Source organism: Medicago truncatula, unplaced genomic scaffold (genome assembly GCF_003473485.1).
Source record: "Medicago truncatula cultivar Jemalong A17 unplaced genomic scaffold, MtrunA17r5.0-ANR MtrunA17Chr0c02, whole genome shotgun sequence".
NCBI classification, from domain to species: Eukaryota; Viridiplantae; Streptophyta; class Magnoliopsida; order Fabales; family Fabaceae; genus Medicago; species Medicago truncatula.
In genome coordinates, this window is record NW_024340361.1 from 31,547 (window position 1) to 44,685 (window position 13,139).

The 13,139-nt window shown below is 32.7% G+C and overlaps 1 protein-coding gene across 1 annotated transcript; it reads right to left on the reverse strand.

The window, feature by feature from the left end:
* Positions 1-349: 349 nt before the first annotated feature.
* On the reverse strand, positions 350-7,163 carry LOC25480527 (proteasome subunit alpha type-2-A). Its single transcript, XM_013587017.3, has 11 exons — positions 7,066-7,163; positions 6,795-6,950; positions 6,048-6,112; positions 5,626-5,672; positions 4,444-4,519; positions 3,473-3,540; positions 2,716-2,785; positions 2,470-2,555; positions 2,180-2,242; positions 1,566-1,631; positions 350-716 (listed from the first exon to the last, which is right to left on the reverse strand). The coding sequence occupies exons 2-11, from the start codon at positions 6,910-6,912 to the stop codon at positions 668-670; spliced, it is 708 nt and encodes a 235-aa protein (XP_013442471.1). The 5' UTR covers positions 6,913-6,950; positions 7,066-7,163; the 3' UTR covers positions 350-667.
* Between the last annotated feature and the right edge of the window lie 5,976 nt (positions 7,164-13,139).

Here is a 13,139-nt window from a genome sequence, read left to right on the forward strand (position 1 = left end):
TTAGTTTATTTTGAACACTCAGTTATTTTTCAAGATCCAAATATTGATCAATAGGAAGCGATGAAACCTTAATGAGAGAATGAGGTCACTTTATTCTCTAAAACGAAAAGATTCACTTTGGAGGATTTGGCTTCCCTAAATTGAGTAGATGTTCAAGAAAAATAAGAGTTGATATTTTTACCACATGTCATCGATTATGTATGTTCATGTAATATCAACCAATAATTTGCTTATTGACATTTGATATTACTCAATGTACGCTAAAGTAAATTGATCGCTTTAGAGAAGCTTCACCCCCACTTAGTACTATGTTCACAAAACAAGATGCTAAGATAGAATATGCATGCTCTTTGAAAAGGAAATATTGATCTAAGATCCCCAATTCATCACATATAAATAAGGTGCAATCGGATAATAAAAGGAAAAATAAATAAATTAGTGTTCACTAAAGGCCATTGTCATATTATATTTAAACAAGCTAGGGTATAGTAATTCTGATGACTTTGGATAAAAGTTTTTCAGAAGGCTTGCTGGCCACCACAAGAGTAGCTCACAAATTTGCCAGTGCCATCACAAGTCTTCATTCATCAACCCATCTTGAAATTCAATTAAACTCAACTATGAAATAAACACCAACTTTGGGGACATTGGATTCTTCTTTGCAGATTTATTCTACTTCGCCCAAATAATCATCAATTTCAGCTGGTGTCAATACCCTGCAATATAATTAACAAACTATTAAGTTACCAAATCAGGTATTAAAAACAAAAACTTGAGCTTACTGGTTTTTTATGCCCCAATGCCACCCCACCAGCAAAATATAAGAAAAAGAAACTTGCTACTCACAAAATGCATTGGGAAGTTATCCATTTGCATTGGTAAAACAAAAAACTCAGATTAGATTCTTAATATTTTTGGGATCAAGTTTGTCGAACAATGTACATATATGTGAATATCTTTCTTGGTTTTAATTAGCCTCCATTAAAAATATATGTTGCATAATTTAAAGGAAAAAAATAATATATACATGTCATTGATTTCAAAACATGATGACAAGATACAAGATGAAGGGGTATTTGACAACAATGGAGGATACCACACGTAGATGAGAATGGAGCATGCAACATGGTTACAAACTTAAAGTGGATGGTATTTCAAAAAACATAATATAGACTGTCGGGCAACGGGGTCCCAAGAATTTATAACTTCACAGCAATTATTGAAAGTGAAAACCACAAAATTGAATATGGTCTTGGTTTTTAAACATTTCAAAACTAAACTAATAACAAAACCAAAAAACACCCAAAGGACTTGATCTAAGCTTTGACCATGGTGCAAATTTCTAACAAACACACCATAATATTCATTTCAGTAGCTAAATTCCATTTCGCAGTCCTAACCCATATGCCTCAAACTTATACCTTTTAATTATTCAGATTAGATAACCCATAGCATAATTTTTAGCTCAATTTAATCGATGAAAGAAACCAGATGATACAAAGTTCAAATAAACAAATACTGAATACGGGGAAAAACATGACAGAAAAGTCAGCCAAAGTATGCACCTGAACTTTTTGTCTGCACCAATGATGCCGATTTCAATGTTTTTTGCTGAGATCTGTCCCTCAAACCTGGAAAATGCCAACAAAAGAAAAACAAAAGCCGGATTAGTTTCAAAGACTAACAAAGGCCGGATATTTTTTTCTTTTGGTATAGCAGACAAGATTTAAAAAGAAAGAGGAAACAAACAACATAAAAAATGGCAATGAAGGGAAACAAGAACAGTAATCACTCGCTGTCATTTTCAAGTTCCTAATCCAACAAGCTTGGAGTCTTGCTAACATAAAGGCAGCTCATGATGATTTTAGAGGGATGTGCCTTTGGTAAATGCCAAGATCAATCACTAATAAAAAAAATTCTTTGATACACTAGATAAGAATAGCCTCTATTTTTCAGTGGAACCAAGAAGCCAATCTTAGATGCATTTTCCTTCTCCATTTTATAATTCTGAAACATGGAATTTATCATACACTAACTGACAGGAAGAAACATCTTGATTAAACGGAGAAATAAACACACAAAAAAACTGGTTTTTTGCAACCTAATCAATTCTAAGAATTAAATATGATATTTTCATTAAGGCTTTTTAATGCATAAATGTTAAACGGCATTTTCCTACCCTTCCTTCAGAGTCAATATGGCTGTGTGGACTGCATCATCAAGCTCCATATCATCAGTGTATCTACAATTGGACAGTCAAGGAAAAAAAGTGAAAAAAAAGTGAATTGATAGAGATGTCGAGGTTTATCTGTACTGAACGATACTAACATCAAACAGAAACATATCATTACATTAATCTCTAAAATAAAGTTTCAACCCGCATAATGGACACAGCAGACATAGATATTATACATTGATAGAATCCGCATATTTGCCTAAAACATTGCCATCGTTAATGTGAAAGCATACCTCTTCTCAAGAAATGTCTTAGCATTAGAAACATTTTTCCCCATAGCAGAAGCTTTCCAAGAAAAATATGAACCTGATGGATCTACCTACAGCAAAAACAAATTGCACCAAAAACAACCTTCAATTTTCCCTTCTCTTTCTCTTAAAACTACAGTGACTTTAAACAATTCTAGAGCAAGAAGAAAAAAATTCTAGTGCAAACTAATCAAACACAATACAAATTACTAAGTACACCATATGCCATACCTGATATAGTTGTGGTCCATTATCATCAAACCCAGCAACAAGCAGGGACACTCCAAATGGCCTAACACCACTATCAGGGAAAAAAAAAGAAATATTAATATTCAAATGATAACAAAGGGGAGAAATGGAAAGAAAAAGAAAATTGTGTGTATAAAAAAAGTCGGAGGATCCAACTAAGTTTGTTGCATTTTATATTTAGGGGTTCATTATGGAATTCCAATAGGAACAAAATGTTTACCTAAAACAGTTAAGAGTTCCCAACAGTTGCATAAAAATTAACTAATGCTGCTATTAATAGATCCCCAAATACAAGTTCTTTCAGAAAGGAAAATGTACAAGTTTCAGAGTCAGACACCTTTTAAACTCATTTCAAACTTCCCTTAACATATGATAATCAAGGTTTGTGAAACGATCCCTCGACATTTAATTTGATTATAACAATTAATATCCATCAACTTTGAAAAGCATCACAATGGGTACTTCATATTGATTGGAGTAAATGCTTTTGACAATTTTATTTTCTTATAAGTTGTGAAATTTACCAAAAACTCAAAGTTGATGAGGATAAAACACCAACTTTACCTGAATTACACATTATTTCTCTCTCTCTCTCTATCTTAGTTTTTTATTTTATTTTCTGTAATGGGAGGGATGACATACGTACATAACATAAACTTATATGCTGGGAGTAGATATGGTAAAGTTCAGATGTGAAAATATTTCTGAAAGCAAAGACACTGAAGAAATTAATAATTACCCAGACTGAGTAAATTCCTGCATAACAGCAGCAACTTCCCTTACAAGTTGAGTGACAGGGATTGGTTCCTGCAATTTTCACTTATAGTATCAGACAGTCTATTTTTAACAAAAGATCTATAATAGAAAACCAAAAGATAACAGAAAAGACAACTGGACTAGAAAATGCATATTCATAAAGATCAACATTATCAGTAGCATAAACTGTGTATTTTTCAACAAACACAATTAAAAAGTACTTGGCACAATCCAGAAAAAGTAAAAGATCTAAGGAACATGTAATCGATGTATAACAAGCAACAGTCAGAATGCATCCTACAAGGCTGCAACAAGAATAACTAAGATCCCATGGTAGAAAAGGAAATATGTCCTAACTCATTACAAGCAATAGGAAATAAAGTAATAGGCAGACGACATATGTACATGTTACCAAGTAAAATTTAAATCCAGAAAAAGAAAAAGGAAAGATCTAAGGAACATGTAATCGATGTATAACAAGCAACAGTCAGAATGCATCCTACAAGTCTGCAACAAGAATAACTAAGATCCCATGGTAGAAAAGGAAATGTGTCACAAGAATAACTAAGAATAACTAAGAATAAAGTAATAGGCAGACTACATATGTACATGTTACCAAGTAAAATTTAAATGATAAAATCCATTCCAATATCAAATTCCAAAGTACAGGTGAAAACATTGTAACTGAATCATATAGACCAAACTAAAGAATAATTAATCAAGTACTTAGTGGAGATATTGAAAAGTTGTGACTATTTAGTTTTAACTCCACTAGTCATTGTATTGATTGTATTGATTAATCTTCCTTATTAATTAGGGGTTAACTAGCAGACTCCTACCTATATAAATGTACACTCTCACAACATAATATGATATAATAAACATATTTTCAGTTCTAATACAAACATAGGCAGAACAGGAAGAAAAAATATTGCAATACATAGTATGATGTACCTTATACAATCGGTGATACTGCTCAGCCTGTTTCCTGCTTTTTCGAACCAAAACTCGGAAATCAGGACCCATGCCACTGAACAAAAACAAAATTGATGTCAATAAATACAATATTTGAAAATAATCTAAGCAAAATTAACCACTGTCATATACTAAAAGCTCCACAGCAATGGAAAAAAGTAGGCTAATAGACATTAAATGAAGCTTCACACACAAAATAAACATCAGAAAACATGTTCTTTCAATAGTTTATCTCCTACAAGGAGTTAAAATGAAAATATAGAAAAATATTGAATATAGCTTTCAAGATTCATCTGTTGTTTATTCTGTAAAAACTGTTTCAAGTAGTTACTCGGGTACACCCAACCGAAAAATGTAATGTCAATGGTCAACAGGTTGTACGTTAGAGCAAATAAAACATTTTTATTTAGAATCAATTGATATCCTAAAACAGCCATCGATGAATGATCTATTGATATATATCTTAACACTAAATACTATCAGTCTGCCTCATGCCCACATGCACATATGCTCGAAGTACATTCACAAATTGCATCAGTAACGCTTTGCCAACGACAACACTTTTCGTATGTCTTTTATGAAATATATATTTCTCTTCTATTAAATATTTAATCAGTTTTAAACATGCCACATATTTTCATTCTATACATAATGTTATTTTTCCCAAAAAAAGGTTGACTCAACTCCCTTAGGCTGCCTTTCCACCCATCACGACTGATGTTGTACCTAGGAAACTGTTAGGATGTATCATTGTGTTAGAACAAAGTCAGTTAGTCTATTAGTAATATTAATTATGCAGTTAGAAGGGATTAGAAGGTGATGGGTTAGATAAATAGGGGGAATCAGTTTGGATGATTCATCAAGTACTTCTGAGTGTTTGTAGACGAAAGAGGGACCGTTTGTGAAGGGAAAACCCTTGGATATAATTCAGCTATGTGTTTAGTTTTCAATAATACACTTCTATTATTTTCATTCTTTCTATTTTTCTTTCATTTCATTTTGTCTGGGTTCCTAACAGAAACTTCAATAGCACCTCGTGTTTAAGAACATATTCAAAACTCAACCATCAAGTGCCATAATATGAAGCAAATACCACTGTATAAAGAAATAGTAATGCCATACAAACATGTTTTAAATGATTGAAACATGTAAGAAACAAACCTGTATACAACACCTATATTTGGTGTTAATAACTGAATTTTCTGGACCTGCAGTCATATGAAATCTCAGAATTAATCAAGTGAAGAACTAAATATTACATAGCTCATTTATAAAAGAAAGTCCACAAACAACTTGCGGAAACTAGATAAAAGTTTGTTCTATCAATAGCCATACTTTCAAATATCCTTAACCATCACGATATAAGAACATTTTCTACTTTGCAAATACTTCTCAAATACTAAGCCGAGAAGGATTATTAGATAAACCAAAATTAACAAAAATTAGATAAGGATGTTGAGTAATTTAAAGGGGATGCAGAAAACAATAGCACAACCAAATTGGATACAATCTTGAAGTGGACAATTTCAGATTTTTATTTCACTAATAATGTACAGAAATTGATCAAAGAAAAAGCAACTTACTGATGCTTCATCAACCAATATAGATGGCAGTTTCTTCTCTGTGGCAATGACAACTCCATTTGCAGCTGCAAGAACCAAAAATAGTTACAAAAGAACCAAGTATATAGTTACAAACAAACACATGTTGCAGCTAATATTACAATAAAGAAATCATCCTCAAAAATTAAAACCCTGCCCATGCTTCTAATAATGAAAAAGCCAGTACCGAGATAAAGTGAACTCGGAAAAGGAATACGAGAACAAACTGTACCGAAATATAGTCCACTGATTTGATTTGTGGATTTGTTTTCAAGTGCATGTTTACTGTTTTATCCCATATTTTAATTTTACCATAGAAAATAGTCACAGATAGATATCTGTTAATTGTTCATTGCCCTTATGCAACAATTTTAATAACTACAGATTTGAATTGGATTTAGAACATTAATCTTCCTGTTCATTGGGTCGCAAATTTGAAGAGGTAGAATTAAAATTGACTAATTGAAAAGAAATAAAAACTCTAGAAGCCTCGGTACCACAGCCAAGATATTTACATCAAAGAGTAAACTATTCAGATATTACCGAAATTTACAATCTAAATCCTTAAACCCTAGTAGCGTATTGGTCCCCATCATAGAGAAAATCAATAATACAAGTGTATAATGTTCCTTAAACTAATACATTAAAATAAAAGTGATTGAAAAAAGGAACCCTAAAACATGAGGAAGAAAGAGGGAAAAAAGCAGATCGAATGAATGAATGAATTACCTTTGATACCGAGAGAAGTTTGTCCAGAACCAACAGCAGTTAAAGCATGTTCAATCTGAACAAGCTTACCAGAAGGACTAAAAGTTGTAAGAGAAAACGAGTATTGACTATCTCCCATGATTTGATTTGATTTGATGATATACCTCACAAACAACCCTACAATCACAATCACAATCAAAAACACATGTTCTTTTACAAAACGTAGAAAGTAATGGCTATCGATCTGTTAGAAACAAGAGAAAGTAATGGGAAAAACGAAGGAAAATTTAACCTGAGAATTAGAAGGAATATGAGCGAGTGTTGTGTTGTGTTGTGTTCAACTGAGCGTAGATATTATAAGTCAGGGAAGAATGAGTAGGCAACAAGTATAGATATGGGCCTTGGCTTTTATAACTGCATTTGGGTCTGGAAAATTGCTTTTCTCACATCAACTTTTGCTTAAAAACACATGGAAAATACTTTTTTTTTAATCCTAAACAAACACTTAAAAATGAAAAAAAAAATTATTTTTTTAATAAATAAAAACTTGAAACAAACGGGTGCTACAAAATATTTTTTTAAAAAAATTCTGAAATAAACACTACCAAAATAAATAAAAAAAACTGATTTTTTTGTTAAGAAAATATTTATTTTTCAAAAACATAGTTTTTCCTTATAAAGTCAAAAATATTTGTTTTGGTAATTTCTTTTTTATAAATCTTAAATAAACACTTAAAAATTATTAAAGTGATTTTTTTTATGCTTGTTACAGCTTCACGACCATTTCAATCATTAATTTTACAATGAGTGCAATGAGCTCTGACTTTGTCTTCTCCGCTCAAAGCGACTTCAACCTTCAAGCCACTAAAAAGCCTCCCTGTAACGCCCACTTTTAATTAATTAATTATTTAATTGAGTCTAGACGAGTTATATTATATTTATATAATATATGTGTGATTTATGATGATTTAGATGATTTCCGATGATTTTAGATGATTTATGTGATGTGACGATTTTTATGAGGAGATGGGACTTATTTTTTTGTTTAATAAAATAAGATTTGAAAATAAAATAAAATATTTAGTTAGGGGCTGTTTTGAGATTTTAGAGAGTTTTGGGGGAGAAAGTGAAATAAGATAAGATGGTTGGAGGGGATATAAATAGGAAAGACCTAGTTAAAAAAGAACATAACGTACGTACGATCAAATTTTGGAAAAAGGGAGAAAAAGCCAAAGAAGGGAGAAGACAAGAGGAGGGCTGCGATTTCTTCAAATTAAGGTAAGGTGAGACTAACGATTCAGTTTTATTAATCCATGTAATTCTGATAATCAAATTAACAAGTTAGGATTGAATTAAGAAGTTTATGAAATTAGGGTTAATAGATGAAATTGATGATCCAATGATGATAAGTTGTTTGATTGAGGTATAAACTGTCCTTAGACCCTAGATAATGATTAAGATGAATTCTGGGATCGAAATTAGGCTTAAAACCATGAGAGTTGATGATTTTTAGGTGAAACTGCACTTCTGCCCGTAGCGAAATTTATCGCTCACCTCCCGAGCAATGATCCTCGCCACGGCGAGTGATGAACTTCATTGCTCGCCTCGCGAGCAACCTTCCCTCGCCTCGCGAGTTGCACTTTGCAGCTCGCCACAGCGAGCAGATGTACTCGCCTAGCGAGCTCAACCAGTGAGCAACCTTGATTTCGTAATTTTGACTTTTGAGTTGAACCTTAGATGTTTTTGAGTGCCTGAAGATGCTTATTAAAGATTAAATGATAACTGTAACAGCCCGATTTTTAGCTAGTTTTATTTAATTACTTTTATTATGTGATTATTTGTGATTGTGTGTATTTTATTGTCATCGGGTGCATTTAAGGGGATTACCGTATTAGAAGGGTATTTTGGTCATTTGGCGGATAAGGGTAGAATGGTAATTTGGTAAGAATAATTTTATTAATTAGTGAGAACCCTTATTTTACTAAGTTACTAGTCTAGTAATTAGTTTTTACCGTTAGTAACCGTTGGTTATATTTTACCGTCGTTAGTAATTACCGTCGAGTGTATAGAAACTTTTGAATTGTGTTAGAATGGGTTAGGCCCATTAGCATTTTGAGTTAAGCCCATTAAGGGGGATAACACTAGGGTTGTCTTAGAATTGTATTCATTTTCACAAAACAATTTTCATAGAGAGAAGGAGAGGTAGAGAGAGAAGAGAAGAACAAGAGGGTTGAAGGGAAGCTTTAAGAATCAAGTGGGTGACTAGGAGCTGAATTGAAGCTAGGATTAAGGATAATCAACTTCAAAGGTAAGGGGGTTAGTTATTATCATAATCATGTGTAATTTTGCATTTTCTCATGTTGTATGAAAATGGGTTGATGAACAATTCATGTTAAATTCGTGCTCTTACTGTGATGTTATGTTTCTATGCATGAATTGATGTTAGTTGTATGATTGTTGGTGAAATTACATGTTCATATATGCAAAAATGATAAGTTATGAAGATTGTGCTAAAGTGGTGAATTCCTCCTAAGTTGTTGTTAATTTGAGTTGTGATTCTTGTTCAAATGATGTTATGAATGTTATTTGATATTATGATTGATGAATAATTGCTTGGGTATGCATATTCATGGATTGATGATGAGAATTTGAATTGTTTTGGTGAAAATGAAGAGTTAGCTCAAATGTCAAGTGTTTTCAAGTTTGATTGTGTCTTTGTAAGTCTTTTTAGTCATATTGACCTATAAACATGTTATGGAAACACATTTGGGCATTGAGGGATCAAAATTTGGGTTTTGGGGTGAAAAATGGTTCAAACCCGTGAAAAATTATGCAGAAATGATGACTGTTCGCTTAAGCAAACCGGAAGCGAGCTGTAAGCGAACAACTACTGTAAGCAGTTCGCTTAAGCGAAGAATCGTTCGCTTAAGAGAAATGCCTTTTGACAACATTTTTGATTTCGCGTTCTTGTGTCTTTTTCACACGTTTATGTTTTGAATTGGACTTTGGTGTAAACATGAAAGTTGTAGATAATTTTGTTACCTTTCTAATGGCATTGGTTTGACGTCCAAATGATTTTTAGAACTTGAGATATGATTAAATTACTACACATGGGTCATGTGGATTTTTGTGAAAACTTATCATAACTTTCTCTATGAGCCGTGGAACTTTTCCAAACTTGATATTGTGTTTAATGAAGTACTTAGAGTGAATAATTGAGTATGCATTTATGTATTTGGGAATGTGAATGTGTTGATGGTTTAAGAAATATTTCGGGCGGAGTTGAATCGGTGAAAACGGGTTTTTAGCTAAATGTCGTTTTGTCTTGGTTTTTCTCATACGAACTTAAGCTATCCTTTGAACTAATTTATAATAGTTTGTAAGTGGCTTGAGTCCTTGACTACATGATTGATTAAGATTGAATTGTAGGATTTCAAACTTAAATAAGTTGCCTAGCTTTAAAAATTGTCAATGTTGGCCGTTTGCCACATGATTTAGATTTTTGTTGGAAATGTTTCTTAAGCAAATTGTCTTGTGAGTTATTGAGATAATTCTTGTATGACTAAGTGAAGTTGTTTGAATGAATGATTGTATTGAATATGATGTTTATCATGAGATGTGTATGCTATCTTACTTAGAATGTAAGGAATGCTTGAATGGTGAAACTATATGTGATAGTTGATGTTGAATGGTTATATGTTGGATATGATATTTGTCATGAGATGTTGTATGTTCTCTTACTTGGGATATGAGAATTGTTTGGAATGGTGAAACTATATGATATAGTTGATGTTGAATGACATTGTTGATTATTGATAATCATGTTGATGTGTGATGGTGAATACTATGATTTATTTGTGTGGGCATGTTTTCTTGATAATGCAATGTTGTGGAGATAATCAATATAATTGGGTGTCGTCCTATATATTGAGTTGAGATTGTGAATTGTTGTCGCATTATCGAGTTCTTACACATGTCCATGCATCATAGTCGTTGTTGCTGTAAAAGGGATGACTCTTTTACTTCGAGATTATTGTAAGGCAGAGGTGAGCCTTACATGCGATGTTGACTTGTCCATCGGAGGTGACGACCTTGTTGAGATTTGGTACCACATGCATTTATGTGTCCATAAGTGCATATTGTAACAGCCCGATTTTTAGCTAGATTTATTTTAATTACTTTTATTATGTGTTTGTGTGTGATTATTTGTGCTTGTGTGTATTTAATTGTCATCGGGTGCATTTACGTGGATTACCGTATTAGAAGGGTATTTTGGTAATTTTGTGAGGATGGGTAAAATTATAATTTTTAGTGGGAATTGCTTTTAGTAATTAGTGAGAATGGTTATTTCATTAAGTACTAGAGAAAGTCGAGATTTTACCGTTAGTGACATTTTACCGTTATTAATTAAAATATCGTTTGGAGTGTAGTAATATTTTTGGTTTGAATAGAAATGGGTTAAGCCCACTAGAAACTAAGTTAAGCCCATTAGTAGAGATAACACTAGGGTAGTGTTAGAAGAACCAAATCATTTTCATTTCACAAAACATTTCTAGAGAGAGAAAGTGGGAAGAGAAGATAAGGGTTTGGAGAGAAGAACTTGAAGAATCCAATTGGGAAAGCTTAGGAGCTAAATTGAAGCCTAGGTTTGGTCTAATCTTCATTTAAGGTAAGGAGGTTAGTCTTTATCATAATCATGTAATTTTGCATTTTCTCATGTTGTATGAAAATGGGTTGATGAACAATTCATGCTAGATTCGTGCTCTTACTGTGATGTTACGTTTGTATGCATGAATTGATGATAATTGTATGATTGTTGGTGAAATTACATGTTCAAATATGTAAAAATGATAAGTTGTGAAAATTGTGCTCAATTGGTGAATTTTGCTAAGTTATGGTTAATTTGAGATTTGATTCTTGCTCAATTGATATTATTGTTGTTATTTGATGTTTTTGTTGATGAATCACTGCTTGGGTATGCATATTCATGAATTGATTATGAGAATTTGAATTGTTGTTGGTGTTTTATGTAAATGGGTTGATTTGGTGAATTGGCTAAAAGTGAGATTGATTTTCATGTTCAATGTGTTTTCGAGTATCCTTGTGAGTTATATGACCTATAAACATTCTTTGGAAACATGTTTGGGTATTGGGAGATCAAAATTGGGAGTTTTGGGTGAAAAATGGGTGAAACCCGTAACTTTTGTTCTGCAGAATTTTGAATGGTCGCTTAAGCGACGTTAGTTGCTGTCTGATGAATGCACGCTTAAGCGTGCTGTAAGCGAGCTGGTAAGCGTGCAGTCACAGTAGCTACTGGAAGTTGGACGCTTAAGCGTGCAGGTGGACGCTTAAGCGTGCAGTTCTTTTTCCAGCACTTTTGAAATTTTGTTCTGAGCTTCCTAGGGCCAATCCAAACTTCTTAAAACACTTCTTTTAACTTGTATAATCATTAGTCTCATACTTAATCCTACTGGAACATCTCCTTGAATGAAATTTGGACTTGGTTTGTAAAATCAAAACTTAACTTTGAAAATTGTTCAAGAACGTTGATTTTTCTGGAAAATGGAATCTTCAAGGAAATGAAATGGGATTAAGATAGAATAGAGATTATATGATTACTGAAAATGGTAGTGATTGGTTTCCTTGAGTTTTATTTGGTTTTGGTTTTGAAAATGGAAGATTCTTGTAAAATGTTAAAGAGAGACGAACATTGATGAAAATATCCTTTTAAGCCAATCACCTTATAAATCTTTCATATTTAGTGTTGTATGACTATATGGAAGTATTTGATTGTTAGTTGAGTATTGAATATGATGTTCATCATGAGATGTGTATGCTATCTTACTAGAATGTAAGGAATGTTTGAAGTGGTGAAACTAAATGTGGTAGTTGATGTTGAATGACATTGATGATTATTGATAATCATGTTGATATGTGATGATGAATACTATGATTTAATTGTGTGTGGACATGTTTCCTTGGTAATGCAATGTTGTGGAGATGATCAATATAATTGGGTGTCGTCCTATATATTGAGTTGAGATTGTGATTTGTTGTCGCATTATCGAGTCCTTACACATGTCCATGCATCATAGTCGAGTTGTTGTAAAAGAGTCCGGCTCTTTTACTTCGGAGATTATGTAAGGAGTGACCCCTTACATGCGATGTTGACTTGTCCATCGGAGGTGATGACCTTTTGGAGATTTGGTACCACATGCATTTATGTGTCAATAAGTGCATATCATAACATGAGTCTTATGTGAAATTCGTGATTGGTGATGGAATGAGATGAATGATTATTGATGATGTTGTGATCGATGCTTGTGAATGAATAACCATGAGTGGATAATTGTTCAATAATTGATG